Consider the following 23,027-nt stretch of genomic DNA (forward strand, 5'->3'; position numbering starts at 1 on the left):
AACCTTGTATGTTTAAATAGTTCGGTAAGTGCACTGGAGTGGAACAATAGGCCATGCACAACGGCCCACACAACAGTCAGCACACGGTCCGCCTCCACAGACTACATGGACTTTGTGTGTGTACAAAAGGCACGAGGGATTAGCGTGTTTAGACGTCACCCAGAGGCAGGTCGAGGCAATCTTAACGTCTTAACCCGTCAGCCGTGCATGTGCACAAAAACAGCCAGTGCGTATTATCACGGCCTCCGGCACAAATTGGTTAATTAATGCATCAATTTAGGCACATTTTTGTATAGCAGTTCTTGCTTTTAAGAAATACTTTTCTTTAACCATCAACGGTTGGGAAATTAAAAAATATATTTATAGGAAAACAAATATATATATCTTTTAAAAGTTTATAGGTTTTCCTGGCCAAATGCACCATTTGATTTTCATTATCATGCTGGCAAATTCATGCAGTTTTTTTCTGAATTCAGATCAAACTGTGGTGTCTTTTGGGATATACATGTACATATAACTGCATATGTGATTTTTAGAAGTAGGCTCAAAATGATAAACTAACCTTTAGGCCAGCACTTCCACCAAAATCTCCCGAGGCTTCACCAGATACATCTAAAGTTCCACCTACAAGAAATGCAACGAAAACTTTCATCAATTATTCATCAACTATATACATGCATATGGGGGGGGGGGGGGTTGTGTGAACAGATCACTACACACAGGTCACATCAGGGGAGGGAGGAGGGGGGCCCCACAGCCGAGCGCGAATGGCCTTCTGTGTGCCTCTTCCATTCAAAAAATAGGGGTGTTAAAAATGTTGGAAAATAAACATCCGCTTTCAAGTCTTAATTTTAATGCTTTTTGGTTTCCACAGACATTATTCAAGCTTTTGGTCTGTACCAAACGTGTATATTAGTTCAGTATCACAAGACCAATTCTAGAAAAGAATCTGTTTCGCGTTGGTCTATTATGCAGTGAATCCTGCACGCGACAACGTGATCGAATGCACTTACCGTGTAGTAGTGCCTTCATGTACGCCCCTATAATTCCGGCACAAAAACGATCTATTTTGTGAAAACGCTTTTTTAACATTTCATTTTCATTGCCTAAAAATATCAAAGGTCTAGTCTTTACTCCGTATTCGTTTAAGGAAATCCCTTAGTTCAACATGGCCGTTTTTTGGGCCAAATTTATGAACGTGACGAAAGTGAAAATGGTTTATCTCAAACGCTACATTCGCTGTGTCACAGTCGCTTGCCTGGCTCAATGAGTAGGCCATAGTGTTATACTGTTATTCGTAACTAGGAACCTGACTGGCTCAGTGTGGCGTGATGACTGACTGTGTGTGGTCAACGCGCTGCCGTTGGGCGATTGTAATATGATCGCGCTGTGGCTATAGCTAACTCTGTGTTATTGTATACGTCGTAGAGTTGTGTACAATACATGGGGTTTGCTCGTCTGCAATGTGTCCACGAAGGGAATGAGATTGTGAAAATAACATTCACAATCCTATCTTACTTCTGAATCTTAAATTTCTAGCTATATGCACTACATTTAAGTTAATTTGGAGTTGAAAACTGACTGATCATAAGACCAGATACATGTACAATTGTAATTATTCAGTGAACTAAACAAGAAATCTCCCAAGAAAATCTCACACTCCAAAAAAGTAATAGAGAAATCATTGTAATAAAAATTCACCAAATATTTTAATAATGTAAAATCTTCAATTGAACCCTGTAACTAGGTGAAGAATGTGAGCATTTACTGAAAAGCAAGTGTGACATAAGAAATACATGTACAAGACTGCGGCTGTTGAGCAGTTTTGAGTGAAGGCGATTTTCAAATGATCCAGGGAAATCCTACACCTTAAACATGATTTTCTTTTCTATGATCATAAATGCAGAGTCAACTGGTTAAGTAAACGTTTAACTTAAAATATTTTTCGATTAATAACCATTCAAAGATCAATTGTCTGATTGCTCATAAATGAGTCTGACCCCAACAGATTTCAACAAAACATGCAGTTGGATTTTGAAGGGTTACAGTGACCAATGGGTTAAGATAACACCTTTTGCCTCAAGTATTTAATTCTTGACATGACCTGCTACTTCTATGTGCTCATCCAGCAGAAGCATAGATAAATATGATTTTTTTTTCACAAACCACCAACCAAATTTTAGCCATGGTGTGCCTAAAGGCTGAGAAATTGAACAAACAGTCAAAACCAATCAAGTGACTGTTTTTACTAGTTATGGCTATGACTTTAAACTGTACTTTATTTATTACAGTTCATGCGTCTCAGCCACTGAATTTTCCCCTAGGTGAAAAGAAATTGCACAATCACCGATCCGACTTGCTTAAAATTATAAAGACATGGATGGTCAGGGTAGGGTGAAGACTGGGAAGGAGCCAGCAAAGCATAACATTTCTTTGGCCAAAACCTTAAAAACCATTATACATCATGTAACATACATGAACATTACCATGACTATATGGGCCACTATAGAGTATAGTCTATCAAAGGTATATCAAAGGTATACCTTTGAGCTGTCATTTTATGGTGGTTGTAGTTGTAGGTACTATCCTGTATAAATTAAACTTATGAATGACCTCTATGAGAAAACAACACTTCAGTTCCATGCAACATGTTAGGTAGCATATCTTTGTATGGCCAGTGAATGGGTGGTGTGACATGTCAAGTAAACTGGACCAAGTCGGTCTTGTGGCACAGGTACTGAGGTAAAACAGAATAACCCATGCATACACAATCCCCCAAAAGTGTTTTTGAAAGATGATTTAGGGAGTTAACTTTATAAACGTAAATTAGACCTGGTTTACTTTTTATTTCAACGATGGCTTTGCGTAAACAGATGGCAAACTGTTGCAAGCTGTGTGTAAACAGTTAATGCATGCACAGTTTCTAGGGTTTGGTGCAATTTCAATAATTTCATTGTAAATATTTATGTTATGTTAAGAAATCTGTGGCGGGTGCTTTTTAAGCTCCGACAACTGAGCTTCTACAAGTCACTCGGGTGGTCTGTCGGTCCCTCCCCCCCCCAAAAAATGACGGAAAACGAACCCCTTAACTCACCCATCAAACTGTAAGTACCAAATTGTAACCGTCCAAAAAAAAAATACATTAAATACTTGACAAAAATTGTTTGTAACAATTTGTAACATTGTTTAAGTAATTTTTGAATAGAGGCAAGATAACGTGTGGTAATGTTATAGTCACGTGGTATTTTTGTGCACTACGAACTTAGGAGGCTTCTAAACACCTGTCACTATACATCACCCCTGCCTCTGGCCCTGTGTCAGTTTAATGAGTCTTCAGGGCATAGGAGTGAGGATACAGTTGCGTTATGAAGGTCACTATTATTTTGCATCTTGCGACTTGCAACAATTTGGGAAATCCTTATTTCAATTGACAATCATGACCAAGTGAGTAATGGTATCATTTCATGCAAGACTTTCATGCAAGACGGCCAGAGCTTATTGTGCAGTCACACTTGTTTGAAAATGACAAGTTCAGTGAAAGTTCAAAGGTCTACATTTTTAACAGGCTGTTAAGGTTCTCATAATAGTAATAAAACCTCACGGACAAAAATTAGGTTAAAGATCAGTCATTTAATGTGCCAAACGCTGACTAATTTAAGATTATATATCTATTTGAAACAAGTAATCTACAACATTGAAATCTAATTATTAAAGGGAGTTTCAACTGTAAAAAATAGAAGTTAAATAGAGATTTACTTTTGTTGAGTTACAAATGCAGGATGGTCGGGCAGACCAAAAAGCCTAATTTTATGGGCACTACCCAGATAAGATGTGAATATTTTTGACAGAACAGAAAAAAATCATGAAATTCAGGCTTCCCAGTGGAACCATTTGTTTTATTTTAAAACAAAAATATACAAATATACGTATATTTTGTTTACAAGTACAAGTTCTCTCCAGTTCGATGACGTCATCAGTTAAAAATGTGCAAACTGAACATTGATTTAGTTCAGAGAGGATACATGTTCATCATGAAGTAAAAAGATCTTCTGAAAATATGGATATTACAATAAATGTTTAAGTGCATACATGTGTTAATAACACATCCAATGTCCGGTTTGATGACATCACAGCATTTGATGCTCAAGGTCAACACTGTACCGGATATCATTATTTGTGCTAAGAACATAGTCATTGACACGGATCAAAAGATGGACTTGTTTAAAAAAAAAAAAAAACTGATAAATTTAAAATTCTCCCAACAATAATGTCCAGTCTGATGATAACATGGTTCTGAAACCTTGCAAGGTCATTTGCGGTTGTCCAAAGAATATCTGTGAGCAATTTGGTAAAATGTTGACAAGTGGTTTTAAGTTAACAAGCATGATTGCAAAATAAGCGCTGGCCGCCTTGCATGAAAGTCTTGCATGAAATCATTGTCCGCAAGTACGCGACAAGCCCGGGCCGCCGTCCCACACACTGAATATTGACCAAAATAAGCCCCCTAAATTTCCCATAAAAATAGCGCGCTATATACCACGCAGGGTTGGCTGATTTAAATCACATTGATTTAAATCACTGATTTAAATCGCGATTTAAATCAAATGATTTTTTTATAAAAATCACTGATTTAAATCACTTTTTTGTAAAAATCTTATTTTTGGCAAAATCAATTGATTAAGGGTCATTTTAATCATTTAAATCAACTGATTCCACTTAATTACAAAGTGTAAGATGTTGTTAATACATTGAAACACCCCTACTTCACCACCATTGACTCAATTTAGGTTTTGCATAATTACACAAAATCGTGGTTTTGATTAAGTCAAGATCTGAGTTTAAAAGTTTTTCTTCAAAGTTTTTAATTTTAAAGAGAGCACACTCACATTTGCTTTAATCATTCCTTGATCTGTTTACAGTAATATTGTGAATCAACTGTGCTGGTGTAGGCTGACATGAACCATCAAAAGGTGTATTAAAAGTCCCAATTGATAGTCTTATTCCTAACGTTTCTCCCTACAAATTTAGATTGAGATTTATATAAAACCTATTAAAGGTGAAGGCCTGATTTCTGTTCTCCACCTTGGACCATCATCAATCAAGTTACACAAGGATCAGTGCCTCCGGGTTTGAAATTAGAAGCATTTTTATGAAATCAACTTGCCCATGGAGAAGTGTCGTATTTTTTTGTATACCATGTACAGGTACCATAAATCAAGTTTTCATTCATATCCACACACAACGTAACTCAGCTGTATCAATCAAGCAATACGCCTTTAAAGTGTCTTCGGTATTAATGTACCATTGAACCAATGATGTAGACTACATGTAGAAGAAATCAAGTATTTGTTTAAATCACTGATTCAATACAATTTTTTCAAAAGCATTTATCAATTTGTTGAGTTTTGTGGATGATGGGTATTATTGGAACCTGTAAACTCCTTAGTGATGGGTGGGAGGGTGCATGGGGAGATTTAGACACATATTTAGACATATCAATATTTTGAAAGTTAAAAAAATCAAAAACATCTGTTTACATCAAAAAAGTCTGATTTAAATCAAATAAATCCAATCTTTTTGGATTTTTTTTTAAAAATCAAAAAAATTGCCAACCCTGATACCATGTGACTATAACATTACCGCACATTACCTTGCCTCCATTTACAAAATTTTCATTAACGACTTTACGAATTGTCAGACCTATAAGTATTTCATTTCTTTTGTTTGCTTTTTTCTTTCAATTAAAATTTGGTAGTTATATTTTATGGAAAACTTAGGGGGCTCGTTTTTTGGTCAATTTTATGGGGACAGACATATGCAAATGGTGCGCATCGATAGAGACAACGCCGGTTTTCCGACAACTTTCGTCAAGAGTGCATTTACTGAGGATGGCATGGCATTTGGTCAATTTTTGGTCGAATATTTTTGGTCAATTTTCCGGGACAGACAATCAGACAGACAAACCGACCGATCGACCACCAAGTGACATGTAGAAGCTCCTGCCAGAGCTTTAAAAAGGTTAATAACTGTATTTAATGTGCCGCTAGAGGGCACCCTTTCAGGTGATGACGTCATTTTGTGTGTGTCTGGCATTCCTTTCTAACACATTCCTTTCTGAGCGCATTTTATGAAGAACCCGACCACTGTTGATTTCAATTATGCGCTCGCCGACCAACAAATTACTCGATGAATTTCAGTTTTATAAACATATAAACGCACATTACAAAAGAATGGGACTTTGTCATTATGATATATATGGGTCTACGTACTCTACAATAAAAAAAATATAAAAAACAAAACGACTTTCAGCATTCCACAACCTCTTAATAAAAAAGGTCAAATTCTGTGCATTTTTAACCCTAACTCCTGGGGCTCTTTTACTAGAAAGTATCCTGAATCCGCCAAAATCCACCAATTTTGTTATGCAAAAAAATGCTGGTATCCTGAATCCATCAGAATCCCCCAGTGTAGATACTGGAGGTATCTTGAATCCGCCAGAATCCACCAGCAAAAGTCTTGATGGATTCTGGCGGATTCAGGATACCATGGTGGCATAAAAAAAAAATACAGCATGTTTTTCCATAGAGTCTTCAAAATCCATCACCTAAATTTCTGGTGGATTTTGACGGATTCAGGATACCATGCTCGCATGAAAATTGTGATGTGTGTTGTTGCATAGGATCCATCAAAATACACCAATTGATGCATGGCGACCCCAGCATGGAGTACCAAAGTGAATATGTCTCGCGCACAAAATTTGTGTGAAAGACATTAGCGCGTGTTTCAGCCTGTAAACCATAGAATGAAAAGACTAGATCGGCAGCGCGTCCACACGCGTCCATTCGCTGTGCGATAAATCTCCGCCATTTAGGTTGTCTCTCGTAGATGCGCAACAAATTAACGTAAAGTAATGGAGCTAAATGTATCTTTCCTCCAGCACGTGACCTAGCTCAACGCGCGCGAAGCAAGAAATGCGTACCGAGTATTTACGCGATGCGCACACATAATTAATAGCTATGCACATGGTGCTCTATGCGCGTAAATGGCATTGCGTTTGTCACGTTTTCGCGCATTATTTGTATCTTTCCTCCAGCACGTGACCCTCCATGCAAGTCCCCGCGTGTGGACGCACTGCCGATCTAGTCTTTTTATTCTATATCTATGCCGTAAACCCACACGCGCGCGTACTCCATTCGTCTGCACTACACTTTTTGGTTCTAAATGACGTCACACTTCGGTACTCATTGTCTGGATGGGTTATTAACACAATCCATTGTTTATATGCTGAGGCCTATTTATAGCCCCAGTCAAAAGCTCCCATCCACCCAGTACTGGTACATGTGTGTACAGTGCATGCTTGTACAGTATGTGACAGACTTGGCAGGGCTCGTGCCAGCAGTATTTAATTGACCACAAACATTGCAAAAGAGTTTAACTGTCGAGATCCTGAATCCATCAAAGTCCCCCAACAGCTCAAAATAGAGGTATCCTGAATCCATCAAAATCCGCCAGTTCCGCTAGGCTTCCAATCCTGAATCCATCAAAATCCCCCAGTTTGTGCAATATGGAGGTATCCTGAATCCGCCGAAATCCCCCGAAACAGGGGGGTGGATTTTGATGGATTCAGGTACGTTAGGGTTAAACGACCTCAAATGACCCCTACATGACTTTTGACCTCCAATTTTGGAAGAGTTGTGATGAACCCCCACCTAAGGACTTCCAAGTGACATTAAAATCCATCAAATTCTGTAGGCAAAGGAACATTTGAAGCATATATTTGAACGATGACCTCTGATGACCCCTACATGACCTTTGACCACAGTAATCCGATGAAGAATTGTGTCTTCCCAACCAAGGGTCACTGCATCCAACTTTCATCAAAATCCATGAAAGCATGTAGAAGTTATACATTTTTTCTAAACTTTAACCCTAAGGCCAAAAAAAAAAAGTCTCCGGTTTCTGGTATGGAGCTTGCCCAAAAAGTGGTGCGGTGACGCGGCTTTTTTTTTTTTTTTACCTGATTTTTTTGCTTCCAATGTCGGCTGATGACTGCAAATGGTGCCCGACTAAACTTGGTGCAAATGTATGGCAGTCCAGAGAGGCCACATAAAGCTTATTGTCGACCATAACCCAATCTAAAAACACGTTAAAATTGTGCAGCAGCAGAATTCCAGTCAAACCAGTGAGTTTGGCGGTTTTGAGACATCATCTTTTATTGAAAAAAAAACCTTTTTCATTTTGCCGACGCGCATGGCTACGGCGACGCGCGCGCATACCAGAAACCGGAGACTTTTTTTTTGGCCTAACCCCTTGAGCACTTTTAAAATAAAGTATCCTGAATCCACCAAAATCCATCAATTTTGTTGGTGTCCTGAGTCCATCAGAATCCACCAGTGAATCCAACAGAATCCACCAGTGTGGTACATATACCTCGTACACACACAACGTACAGCCAAGGAGTTAAACTGTTAAGATCCTGAATCCATCAAAGTCCCGCAACTGCTCAATATGGAAGTATCCTGAATCCATCAAAATCCTGCATTACCGCTAGGCTTACTGTCCTGAATCCATCAAAATCCCCCAACTTGTTCAATATGAAGGTATCCTGAATCCGGCGAAATAAAAACAGGGGTGCGGATTTTGATAAATTCAGGTACGTTAGGTTTAATATAGGTCTACGGTCATACGGGTCTACGGTCATACAGAATTTAGGAGTGGTAAGTGTCTCCCAAACTTTGTTCAGGCGACACAAAAATGAGAGAGATTTCCATTAATTTGCAAAGTTAAAGTTGAAATTATTTAGTCACATTTTGACCTTAAATCAATTGTAATTTGATAACTGGGGATGTCATCATGAGGTCACAAAATTTACCACTTCTTTGGACCAGGGTTCAAGTTAATACCCAGTTTTATCATCATCCCATGAACAGTTTTGAAGAACTTTTGGTTTGTTTTGATTTGAGGCTCCTGTCTATATTTGAATTCACCTTACTTTCACCTTCCAGTAGCCCCATCAGTAAAGGTCTAGTGACTTTATGTACATGACAAAAAATGTTTATCAATTAATGAATGGTCTATCGGATAACAAAGTATGATCATGATTGATCGTTTGTTCAAGAGTAAAAAGAATTGGTCACTTTTTCCAACTAAAATCACATGTAATTTGATACCTGATGAGGTCATCATGACGTCACAGTAATATGCACACTTCAGGATCATTCAAGGTTGATGTTTGTTCAAAGTTACATGCTCATTCCAATGTACCGTTTAGAAGAAAAGTTGTGGAAAATTATCGTCCAGAAAAAAGAAAATTCTAACAATTTTAAAACACTGATCAATTTTCCATTCTGAGCATTCTCGCACTATGCTTGTACCACAAAATATCACTTAATTTTTTCCATAAATGTGAGAGAGATGCCCTTGTCTTGGTAACTAACAGGTCACTGATGAAAAAGCATTTTTATGGTAAGGCAAAGCGACTGAGCTTTAAGTTTTTCTTAATAATTTTACCTTTTTGAAATTGGTCTTAAAAGTAAAGGCAGACTGAGCATTTTCACCAAATGCTTCTTTTGAAAAAAAGCAGACTGTATCCAAAACTTTGTGTTATTTATAGGATAAGTTTTTAGGCACACCCTATTCCATATCCCAGTCAGTCACCAAAACTTCAACATTTAGTATAAAATCTGTCTGAATCCTCAGAAACCTCCATGCGAGCATTTAATAATAGACATTTTTGTACTTTTCCAAGTGCATCAAGCCTAACCTGAAATGGCTGTAACTTGGCTAGCTACATTGTACGCAAAATCCTGCGCAAACCCCTACATCTAGCGGATTTTTAAAAGTTTCCTAACCATGATTCAAATTGAAATCTTGCAATTTTTTTTCCGGCAGTATAACAACTGAAAGCTTACGCTTAAAGACGTCTGAAATAAAAATACATAATCCTCATATTTTCAGTTCAAGAACTTCCACACCAGTTTTTCCTTACGAACTTTCTACAGTTGACCTGGCTTATAGAAGGCACTAAATCGATTAACTTTCTGTTGATAGGCACTTACCAGCGTCAATATCAGCATCCAAGTCCATGTTCTCTGTTTCATCTGTCGCAAGCGGTGCAGCTATGTTTAAGTCAACCACTGCAAAGATAGAAACAGGTAAAATATTAAAAGACTGTTCTTTTTATTGTTATTGCTTAGACAGGATTCATTGTTTCTCGTGTTACTGTTACATTTAGAATTCTAACAAACAATAAAGTGGCCAAGTGTCGAAGCCTCAAGGGTCATAAATAATTTGGTTTTGTTTCATTGATATTGGATGGGTGACATGCCAGATTTCAAGGTTGAATAAATTTCATGTCTTGTACAAAATGACTGCAAATCTATTTCACAGTTTAACAGTTTTTTAACCAATACCCTCAGTTTTTGAAAACTTCTTTTATTTTATTTGATATGTAGCATATTACTAATGATTCGCCAAAAGTCTTTCATAAGGGTCTTGTACTTAACAATTTTGATTTGCACACAAAATTACTTGAAACTTTGTAGCTATCTAAACTGGTGACTTGACATGACCGGGGATCACTCAACATTTAATTAATGAACCTTCAAGCGACTGAAGCCTAACTAATTTGTTTTTGTTTCTCTTGAAAATGTGCAAGTTTCTTCTTCATCGCAGACATAACATACATGGTTCATAAGAAATCAAGCCCTTAATATCCTCACACTTGACAAAAACGGCAACAACATTCATATCTGTGGCAGTAAAGGTCAGGTGTGACTATGTAAGAAAGAAATTACAAGTGTAGGCCGTGTTCTTTAACACAATACCATCTCTAATGGAGAAACTGAGCTATGTCCTAAACAATTTAAATCAACTTTTTTAACACATTAACAATTTTAGCTTCACGATATAATTGATAAGCATCTAGGTAAATAATTGCATTTTGATTTTTTTTATTATCAGAGAAGGCATTCAAATGTTAAGATAACAGATATATTATGTGAGCTCAGGCATTTATCTCTAGCGTTTAGCTAGCAAAGTCATGTCACATCAAGGAAAAAGGTAGCAGGGAATATCGTGTACAAATTCCAATCTTTAGATAATCTGATAAAGTAAACCATTGTGCACATAAGGTGATCCCCGATTGAAATATGACCCGGCATTTTCACTGGACAGCACTAATGGTTAGGGAAAATCGAAACTGAATGTTAAACTTTAAAGAAGATTGTCTAACAAAACTACATAATTTTCCTTTAATGTTTTATCCATCCACTAACCATCTGACATAAAGTGACAAAGAGGGTTCAAGTGTCATCTTACTTAATTTTTTTATGTCATCAATTGTGCATATTCCTTTGTATCACTTCAAGATATTGGCTTGCATGCAGTGATCAATGAGCAGAATTAGCCCTTGCAGTTTTGCTTAAAATCTGGCATGTAAAATAAGCCGAATAAAGCCAAGTTACATAATGCATAACACTTTCATAAACATCACATATAAGTCGTGAAAAATTGGACACCACCTTGTTAAATTGTAATCCATTGCAATGCTAACTTGTTCCACAAGACGCACTAAGTTTATGATCCAACTATAGTCGGTAATACTACTACCACTTCTCCTACTAGTTTCATTTTGGTCAAAACTTGAAAGAAAAAAGACAAAGTGCATCAGGCCTTACATTACTCCAGTAGCTTCATTGCTAACACAGAACACAAATTAAGTAGGATCATTTAGAACGTCAGCAAACCCACGATGCCTTTTTCATTTTTTACATTTAGAGCTTCGAGCTCTAAGTCTAAGCATGCGGTGCCGAGCAACTTCACATGCAACAAACATTTTGTATGCCCGTTGATGGAGTGGCCTTGGTCACACCCAACCCCCGTTATGGTGAAGTGGACTGCATGGGTCCACGTACATGTACATGTACGTGTACATAACGTGCATGCATTGAGCGCTAAACATGGATGGCCCACTAAGCACCACTGATGTATACCAAACGCAAACTTTACTGGCAAAATAATTCACTAGTCTTTGTTACAAGCGACTGTAGCTGTCCGTTAACTTTCGAATATATCCAAGAACATACAATTCAATAGAATATAACAACAAATCAATAGATTAAAACAACAGATAACGGAGGTTCACCTACAAGGCGCGCTAACGCCAAGCTCAGCCCGGCTCCATGTGGTACTTTCTCTATCATGTCTCTGGTTGTTCTTTCCGGGCCCCCTTTCCCTCCTCGTTTCGGATCTCGTTTTGCAATAACTGTTGTAAACAGTTTCCTATTTTTTTTTCGATTAAAGATCGACATAAAAGTTACAACTAACCTTTGGACGACATCCCTGGTCCAGCTAGTTTGAACTCGGACTTGAACATTGTTATATCCTGAGCTTGGCGTACGGAGTCGAAACATGTACCACGGAAGACCTCAAATTCTATCCACTAACTTTGTCAAGGTTTCCCAAATCTTCACACTGACTGGCCATGCTGGCCGGCCCTACCCACACAATCTGACCCCTGGTTCAAGCATTCCTGAGCTGGACTACGCAAGGCTGGCCCCTTTTTTCGGTCACATTTCCATTGGTCAGTAGACTGGTGTAATGCGAAACCCCCAGTAACGATGAATGCCCCTGGCCAATGGGGTACGCGGTGCGCAATGTAAAGAGATCCCCGCACCAGATCAGAAAACGCGGTCTAAGAAATCTGTGATTACATTACAGAGGCGATTACATTACAGTAGGTGCGCAGCCCCGCAGTATCTAGTGGCACTACTAGCAGTTGGCCGGGTTTATTTCATTCTTGGGCGCTGGCCGAACATTTCTCGACTTGACTAAAGGATTACGGGGCGCATGCTCTATGAATGGTACACTTTGAATGGTACCGATGGACCGGATTTACACTCCATCGTGGTTTTGCATAATTGTCAGGTTTTCTTTTTGTTGCTGGACCAGAGTAGCATGCCGGGCATAGCTAGTTGTGCCCGCACAGGGGCGTTCAAAACGGCCCAGATCCAAGAACACAATTGGGACAAAAGAACACTCTCTCCTACAAAAATAACTTCACTATTCTTAGGGAAATACTTTGAATGGGTGACCATTCGAAAGAGTTTGTGGAACTTTCGGCATGCAGTGTATACATGCGTCATATATAAGGCACATTGCCACGATATACACATATATTCACAAAGTAATTAGTGGTTTTCATTGCTTGCGAGTGTGTGCATCTTTTGGTTTCCACCAAAACAAATACATAAACTTTTATTGTCTTAAACCATTAAAAATTTTAGAGAGACTTATCACAAATCAAAGTTATGGTAGCATTAAAATCTGAAGTTGCTGGGACTGGGAGCCATGCTTAGCAATGCAAGTTAGTAACTATATATCTGTCGCCGGATTTTTTTCTTGGGAGGTGGATTGAAAAAGAAACATGCAGTATACAATGAACGGATTATATTGAGCTTTGCTCATTACGCCAATTATTGCAGTCAGTCGATGAGAAAACAGATCTGTGCATTAACCTGTATTTGGGGAGGGGGTTGCAAAACCTCATAATATAGTGCAACCCTTCATCTCAACATAATAAACTCCACCCAACCACCGTGGAGGTAGGAAACACTCCATGCATCCACTGAGCCGGGCGGGTTTTTCACTATACGCTTATGCAACGTGTATTGAACATGTACATCATACCTACTCTGTCAACAAAAAAATTGAGTTACCATGCTTTCGGGTCAGGGAAAGAGCAATCTTAACTGAGCTTCATTTTACCGTGGAGGAAGGAATCCATGATTTTACTTAGCTGGATTGAAAATGTAGCAAGAGAACCTCATGTAAATCTCAGATACACTTTGACAAGTTAGGCCAAAGTATGTCTGTAGGTATATGTTCCTTGAAGTTGAATGTCACATCATTCGGAAACGTAGCCTATAGCCCTATACTATTAGTCTAATCCTTTATACGTAGTGTCAATTATGACCCTCCATTACAATAATATCGAGGATTTTCCCCTATTAAACCAAACCATCATCAACCGGATTATCGTGGTTTATAAATTACTTCCTGCATTGGTATGGGTTACTTGTCAGTGTCACACGTGTCCGACGTGGAAGAAAGGGAGTGCTAAACGCGACTTTATATACATGTACTAGCATAATAATTTATCACAGTAAACACACTATCGACCCAAGTTTTTAGCTGCTGAATAATAACTCTACAAATTTCGAATTATCTACGGCCTGTCAAAAATTCAGTTCTCGCAAGGTATAGACTGTACATAGGCCTGCCCGCTATCAGAATCAATAACATAGGGACCGAGAACCTGTTTGTACACTAATAAAACCAATATTAAAAGCTTTTTTTCAGAGAGATGCACTTGCAGATGCCAAATATAAAACAAAAGTATTCTTTTCGGCAAAATAAGACATAAGGATTCTTTAAAAATGATGAGTGTTTTGTGCATGCATGCTTTGCAAAAATTGTTGATATCACGACGTTTTTTAATATGAGCGTATCAGCAGGATTTGGAACAAATTCGGAAGTTAAAATTACAGGTGGAGAACTGTTTCACGACCTGGGTCGCTTCCTCTGAGTTTAACCTAAAGATATACTGTTTGCTGTTCGTGATATTATCGAATTTCACTCCGAAAATAGTTTCTTCTTTCTTTTTAATTATGTTCTCATTTTAAATAGACAGCGAACGAAAAAAAACCCCACTTTTAATTATGTACAAAACTACAATTTCGAATTAATTGCGGGCTGTGGAAGCTCAAGCATGGTAATTCCCAAAGAGGTACTGCGATCACAATCATTTAATTGGTCCATGCAAAGAGTTTCTGCATACCATGTAGTTAACTGATTTTATTTAAGCATGAGAAATTGAGAACTACACATTATCTCATTATCTCTATAAAATAATATTATCTCTATAAAATAATATAACTTTGTTTCTACGCATGCACAAAATTAATGTTGTCCAATCCAAAGCTTTACATGCCACGAGAAGCATATAGCTACCGGTCCCCATGCATATTTTCTGGAAGCGGGAACCGGTTATTCTTGTGCGGTTGTGGCGACAGAAGAATATCCTCAAATGACTCTAAGACGACGAATGAAAACTTGTTTGATTTCGATGCAGAGAAACATTTTTAAAACTTTAATCTGAATGTGAGCCACTCTAAAGATTTAGGTGGATTGGCATGCAACGTCCTAATAAGGCAGGTGTGTGGGTTTTTTTAAAAAGAAACACCGCAGCTGAAAATTAACTTCAGAGGATGCAAACACTGTTTTTCAAATACGTCAAAATAGGCTTTAGATTTTTGGCAACGGCCGGCTTTCATGATAGGGGGCGCAATCACTAGACTAGGTGCATTACAAGCACATTAATTTTGCAGTCTGCTGTCAAGTTCAACGGTCACATATGGGGGGGGGGGTATGCCAGACAAAACTGGCGCTCTTCCAAAGAAGTCGACAACTATAATATAGCTCCGTTGCGCAGCAGGTAGCGAACAACTGGCATTGGGTTACCAAACAATGCTCAGTTTAGCCATAGTGCTTGCTGGCTCTATGGTTCAGCGGTACCTGGGAATTGAAACAGTACTGTCTGGCTTCTGGTGTCAGAACAACATCAACTCAAGGTCCCAGTGCAGTGCAGTGAAATAATGTATAAGAATTGCTTGCCAGAATTTTGTAAAGGTCACGAAGAGAGGTTGATTTGGCAGGATTGTGGAGATAATGCCAGCCGAGATTTTATTTACCGATATGCTGAAAATACATTTAATTTTAAAAGTAGTAACATAAACACAAACTTTTGCAAAATATATTATAGTGTTATAGGGCCAATGCAACGGGTCTTATATCATCGCAATTTGTTTGCCACACATCAAGTAATTTGGATGCATGAATTAAGTTACTTTGAGGATCGTGAATGTGGAGGATTGTCATTATACCTGCACCGAGTTTTGCAGGAGATTTTTGCCCTTTTTTCGTGAACACTATTTACATTAGATTCAGGCTCATGTGCAAATTCTAGAACTCCCAACTTGCATAATGACTACGGCAGGCCAGACAGCTTGTATGATTATGACGGACAGGCAGAAGGTACACAATCAAACCATAACGAGCAAATGCAGGTTTTCGCGAGAACTATACTCACAACAAGTAAAGCCACAAATCCCACGCTGCTTACGCGCACTGCGTAGGCATGCAACAATGTCTAGCCTCAAAAAAAAAAAGATAATGCAACGCCCCCACATTTTAAAGTATTTTTTTCCGAGTAATGAAACGTTATTTCGTAAATGAGGCATGAACCCCCCCCCCCAAAAAAAACGCCCACGTTTAGATAGAGCAGTAAGATACAAATTTGAATTGCGGTGCGACAATCATTCAGTTTTCGCAGGATGGACTGTTTCCTGCCATTTTAAGTAAGATTTGAGGCCTGACCATTTTGCAAAGCAGCCCTAAATAAAAGCCTTTTCAGAGTGTTACAGGTGTTCCCCCCTCGAAAAAAACCCCGAAACTAAACATAATATGTATGAAATCCTTTTCTTTTTCGTTAAAATAATGAAAAGAATGTTCGCGACTCCCACGTAACCCATTGGTTCGAAGGCCTACCGAGTTTGACCGAGCTAATGGCGGAAGACGCCGATAGCAACTTTTGTAAAGTTACATGACCAAACGTCGTGATCTAATTGATTGACAGGACAGAAGGGTCCATTGTTGATGTTCCCGAGATTACATGCAATACGCCCGAAGTTTCGTTCGCCTATACCAAAGAACGATTTACCGTCAAATTCTCTCCAAACCTATAGGGAGTTTTGGTGGCCCTTGAACTTAAGTGTCTGCCGCAATAAAAGATTCAAGTTTTGAATCGTCTTTGATTTTGTATTTCGTGGAGATTCATCTACTGCTATTTATATCCACATCCATTTATTTGATCACCAATCAGGGAATGTCTTCATCGGGTACAACTCACAGTTATTTACCAATCTACAGCCGTGTCGTTTTTCATAAATTGGGGTCACTATATGCAGTCGTCTCGAATGGCCGTCGTGGGGGTTGCATAATATACACAAACCAGATCGATCGCATTCTGACGAATGGGTGATACTGAGACTAATTTTTAAATTTTGGCTGAATTTCTGTCACCTTTTTCTTTCATGCAAAATCTCGTGGTGGATCAAGGAGGAAGGGGTTTCCCAAGGGTGGGGGTTGTTGAAGTGCAAGAGGTGGGGGGCGGAGGGGAGGGGTTGCTGAGAGGTTCAACGCATGGGACCAAAGCCCTATGATACAAGATTTGCAATGACAGTTAAGGAAATTTGGGATTTTTATATTTTATTTTACAAATAATTAACATTTGTCAGTCGGAGGGGGTGGTCAGCCACCCTATCCAACCCCTTGGATCCGCCATTGAAGTCTCTTTGTACAAAACGTGCAATAAAATGGCGTAATATCTTATCTCACTTTTATCATACTGTAGCCTAAAGATACATAAAGATCTGCAGATATAGTTCAAGCCAAGTAAACTTTCAGATAATAATTAGGTTGGGATAAATGTAAATGATTAACCACATCATCATGTCACTAAGCTTCTTACAATTTATACAAAAGGTTCTGGATACATGACAACAATCGTTGTGTGACACCTAGTATAAAAACGTATACAATAATGAGTGAATGTTGTTCTAGGAAAGTTGGTGCTCTTATGTATGTTGTTGTGTTGTTATGTATTAAGCTCTTCTAATTTTTTTCCATAGGGTCATGGTTCTTTGAACATTCATTATTTGCACGAAGTGAATAGGGCAAACTTGTACATGAGTGAGTGCATGTCCACATTCGCTAACGTTCGCCTAACACAAACAAACGTATTCCTTCAAAGCGATGCAATGTTTGTATAACTTGTTTGCGTCTGATTTATGGTCCAACGTGCTGTGAACATGTCCCAGGCCTTTCAAATCACGTGTGTATTTGGGATAGAATGGGTAAACTTTCAACAAATCTGGACGTGCTGGTATGAGGATAACAGACGGCGCCCGGCGGTTGGGGGCAATAACGATTAAATCCAAGCGCGCACCAATACATGTATAGTAACAATGTACACAATTTAAGTAGGTGAAAGTGATACCTCAAGTTGAAAAATATAATTCAATATTGTGATTGAACCCACTGACAAGTACCAAATCGAAAATGTTCTACTGTGCCTTGCAGTCTGCAAAAAAACTTACAAAACGAACCTCTTGTCAAGTCGTGCATCTTAACTATAGGAGTTCCATCTTAGCCACTTTTGCACATCAAATTTGTTTGCTCTCCAGATTTCAATTAAAACTTTACACATTAATTTAAAAAAACACACTGACGATCCAATCATTGTCGAAAATTTTATAGATTTATACACATGACATTCACATGTGTTGTATGTTTAAGGACATTATTATTTTATGCATCAGCACATGTGCACCAGAACTGTTCAACTGAAAGCACAATTCGTGTTCAATGGTTCAATGTACCAAGGACATCACTATTTTAATATTAAACAAGAATGTATTATGTTATGCATCGAGGAGCCAGACGACGAATCAAACAATCATGACCCTAGTACCTTGCGAACCCAAATTTACAAAGAACAGCTTCATTGCCACTTCAATAGAGTCCGATTTTTATAGGAGTCGGATTTTCATGTGACAACGGTATTATCATGCTTTTGACAGCCCCATTCAAAATGGTAGCCCCTCAAATTTGTTTTGTTTTAAATTCTATTTCAAGTTCTTGAAAATCCTGTCACGGTATTATCACGCTATTGATAGCCCCACTCAAATTTGTTTCGTTTCAAATTTTTATTTTTTTAATTTTATTTATTTATTTATTATTATTATTATTTTTCCTTGAATCTAGTATCGTAGTAGAGACCGATTAGCAAGTCTACGTCTCCCGGGTTTTCGTGAAAACTGCACATCACCTTGAAAAGAATGTGAAGGACATAACACAATTGGACAATGTCGGTAACGACGGTCCAATGCATGACATTCTCTGATGTTTCTATATCTATACTGGTCTGGAAATAAACGGCGCTGACCTACCGCAACTCAGAAAAGACAGCAACCTAGACACGCCCACAACCACAAAGGTCCTCTTACCATTTATTTCAATTAAACATTCCAAACGGTAAGCACGGATGCTTTTTTCCCCCAGCAAGATCACCCTTTAAATTGAAAAAGTCAAGTGGCGATCATTATCCTCATAAGTCTAACCACAAAACTTACACAAGTCATGTAGGCTATAAGTAGAGTTTCGAATTTCGGGCGGGTTTAATCGCAGTTAAATCCAAATTAATTAATAACGAATTTATTATTGTTGAAATTCCAAATGAAATTTCTTTTGAGAAACCTGTAATAATAATTATCACAGGAATGTTTTCTATAACAACTTAACAAGTTAAACAAATTAAACATGGCCTTGCCAGACGACAAGGTTTTTATATATTGTTCTTGCTGAGAAATCGTACAGTTCCTAAAAATACAATATGACACAACTGTATAATAAAAAGAGAACCAGATGTCTTTTTATCATTATGGTTTTATTGTTTCTGAATAAATTGTACGCAGTCTCATTGTAAGCGAAATAATTATTTCGCTTAGTAGACACAAAAGACACGACAAGCACATGACGCTGTAGGTAACGAGTCCCCAGACGTTTATTTTTATTTCCAAACACAACATGATGGCCCATATCTATGGGTTGGATTAAGTACACCGCATGCACCGTATCATTACACGCATTGGTGTACCCTTGAGGTGGGCGAGTTCACTAGTACTATAGGAAGGTAAACTTTTGTCGGTTAATCTTGACAGTAACTTATATCAATTAATTATTTTAAGCCGTCAGTATCAGTCAATGAACAGTCAGTATCCATTCATAAAGAAAAAAGTGTCATAACAGTTCAACGAACTGGGTATCCAGCCCTTAGGAACTCGAAGTGGAGTGTGTTTTCCTGAACAGTAGACTTACATATCGATTGCGTGCGTATTAAGATAAACCTTATGACCTAAAAAAAGAAATGGAGCAATCCCGACGCGACGGACATGTATAGTTTGTTTGGGTTCGGTGTGTTTGCGTATCATGTTTCTCTAAGGGTAACTTATCTTTGTTGAAGTAAAGACTTGCAAACAAGTCGACATCAAACTTTCGCCGTGATGTCATAATTCAAGTATTGTGCAAAGCTAAACATGTTCGAAGGCCTATGTGCCTCTTACTAGTAGTACATGTATAGGTACTTTCCTCCATGATTCCACCAAGACCACGTCGTGATACTGATCTATTTATTGATTTTTGTTCAACAAAAGCGGCGCTTGTGTCGTCGATTGCGCCCCTACTGAAGGCTGCAAAGTAAATGGCGCGAAAGTATCGCCAATGCTGTGTTGCACAAAACGTATTTCAGCTCTTCACGTAAATATTTCAACTTACAACATGGATGAAATAAAAATCAAGAAACCTTTCAAGGATCCCTCTTTATTTCGGATATGTAAAGAACGGTGACGAAAAACAAATGTTGCCGTGTGCTTCATGAGGAGATGTAGTCCACGTCGCGACAAAGTGGCATTTGCCCAACACTCAACAGATAACAACATTTCAATTCAACAGAGTTTGATATCCAAGATTGCACAAATAAAACAAAAAACAATTAACATTTTGGTTTTAAATCCGTTAACCCGATTATTTATTTTGCTTCTCTGGTGCAAATCATTCAAGTAAATGACAACTCAAACTGCTATGAGTATTTATATTTTGCAAAATTTATAATGATAAACATGCTTCCTTTCTTTAAGTCTTACAAGTAACAAGCCACAGCACTGCGGCTATTTCACCACAATGTCAATTATGCATGGAATGCGCTTCGCTGGTATACCATTAAACCATAGAGCACGGTCCTTCCTATGTGCTGGTATTCAGAGCTTCAACTTCCATACATCACAATTGAAGTTGTAAATAAAATGTTTTCATGTGAATTTTACAGCGAACTATATGGACAACATTATACAAACGTCGTCAAATGAAGTTAGGCAAGCACATCATGTACATATACACTCATGTCTTATTAATACATTCCACGTCCAACCCCTTTGCTAAGGCATGTAAGGCCCCGATTTTTCTGCGTGATCACATACCTAACCTAAAGTCAACGGGGTGTGTCTGAAATTTCCCCGGTGTAATGTGGCGCAACATTGTTCACAGAGCGTTGATATTTACAATATATATTTTTAGAGTGCCCATTTCAAAAACATAAAACATTTCCGACAGATCTTTACAATACCATAATTGGTAACGTGTTTTCTATTCAAACTGTGTAGTTTTAATATGTACACTTTAGTTTATAAAGTAAATGAACATTTCGAATAAACTCACCCGGTTTCCCTTTGCCTGATGCCTTCAGTTTGGCAGCAGCCCGAGCCGCTGCCCCTTGCTCGTCTGAAACATCCCCTTCCATTTCGATTCTCTCCTCGCCCTTGCCTTTGACCGCTTTTCTTCGTCCACTCCGGCGAATCCTGAACGACCGGCGGAATGATCCATTCCGGAGCGACTTGAAACTCAGACGCCTTTTTTTCGGGGATGGCGGACCGTTGCCTTTGCCCTCCGCGGTTGCCCCAGCGTCGACGGCCCCCGATGCTGACACCGAACCTTCAACGTGAATACCGGCAGAAGCACTCTCTTGGTTGCCCATCTTTCCCACCTTTTTTGTCGGTTTAGATTTGCTCCGATTTATGGTTCTCCAAGAATAGTCAGAACGGGGAAAAAGTTTAAGCGTGCCAATGAAGTTGCAGCGCTCACGACAAAGTTACATATCAAGGACCAGTTCAACGACGACTATTACCCTGACAGGGCTAGAGCTGTGAAGCTGTCTCACACATTGAGTATGCAGCCCACAAAATATTCATGGTACATGTAGGTAAATGCACGTAGGCGGAGGAGTGGCTTCGCAGCTTCCACAACCCAACGAGCCCGTGCATTGCACACAATGCATGTACTGTAGATGTACAATGTACATGTACATGTACAATGTACATGTAGACGTAGGTTTACAACGCACACACCCGGCCCAGGGACCAGGTACAAAAGGTTTGTTCACACACAAAGCGTATTCAAATTGAAGTGAAAGCACCCAATGGACCAAAACGCTTCGTCCTTGCTGGTGCTGTTCCAATAGTTCTAGTGAACCCACCATTCAAATACCAGTGCAATTTCGTCATTTTTTTGGGACTAAAGTTTAGCCATGTATATAATACAGTGGCATTCAAATTTGTTTGATGTCGAATTTACTTGTTGATCACTGTACACACGGGGCTCCACAATGTCTGTTTCAGTCTCATGATTTTTATGTATCACACATGATACCATGGATGAATAAAAATACAGGTCAACAGACCGTGGAGAACAGAATTTACCGGGTAACAGCATTCAATATATACCCATCCATCAGGCTCTCTTTTCAAGAGCATGTAAAATAGATTGGCACGAACATCCTGCACTTTTAAATTTTCTTATCTCGTTCAGAGACCAATTTTATTGAAATTCAACTGTACTTGAATCCTAGCCCCGTGCTTAATCCTGACTGGTGTGCATACAGAAACCGGCAACAACTTGCTTGCAAACGAATTTTGACCAAAATGAAAGTGTTTTATGGTTTGATGTATCAGGCCGCATGAGGGTCACATCATTTAAATGGTACAATTTAGTTGGTCGATGAGTACACCTTGTTTTGTGACATGATATTCAATAAAACATAGTGGCGTGTAAGGTTTAATAAAAGAATGTTGGAAAATGATACATTGAAAAATCTGATTCTAAAATACTGCAAAACGGTATCCATACAGTATATTTCAAGAAGTAGTGCATGACAAACTGTTTGATGTAATGTATGCTTACTTAAGTTACTTAAAAAAAGTGAACACCTATATTTAGGTATACCATGAAGTGACCAGTTCATTTCTTTAATTTGTGTGTTGTCACAAAATTTCCCTCAAACATGCGAATATTTTGCT

General features: G+C 38.5%; 1 protein-coding gene across 3 annotated transcripts in view; it reads right to left on the reverse strand.

Moving 5' to 3' along the window:
* Nucleotides 1-22,010, reverse strand: part of LOC119743083 (neuroblast differentiation-associated protein AHNAK-like) — a 46,710-nt gene extending 24,700 nt beyond the window's left edge. For all 3 annotated transcript variants that reach the window (XM_038219432.1, XM_038219439.1, XM_038219446.1), the window contains exons 1-3: nucleotides 21,394-22,010; nucleotides 10,059-10,136; nucleotides 563-624 (exon numbers count right to left, since the gene is read on the reverse strand). In XM_038219432.1, the coding sequence (XP_038075360.1) occupies nucleotides 563-624; nucleotides 10,059-10,136; nucleotides 21,394-21,709 (456 nt within the window). In that variant the 5' untranslated portion in view covers nucleotides 21,710-22,010. The remainder of the gene's footprint in view (nucleotides 1-562; nucleotides 625-10,058; nucleotides 10,137-21,393) is intronic.
* Nucleotides 22,011-23,027: the final 1,017 nt, after the last annotated feature.

Source organism: Patiria miniata, unplaced genomic scaffold (assembly GCF_015706575.1).
Source record: "Patiria miniata isolate m_02_andy unplaced genomic scaffold, ASM1570657v1 HiC_scaffold_11, whole genome shotgun sequence".
NCBI lineage: Eukaryota > Metazoa > Echinodermata > Asteroidea > Valvatida > Asterinidae > Patiria > Patiria miniata.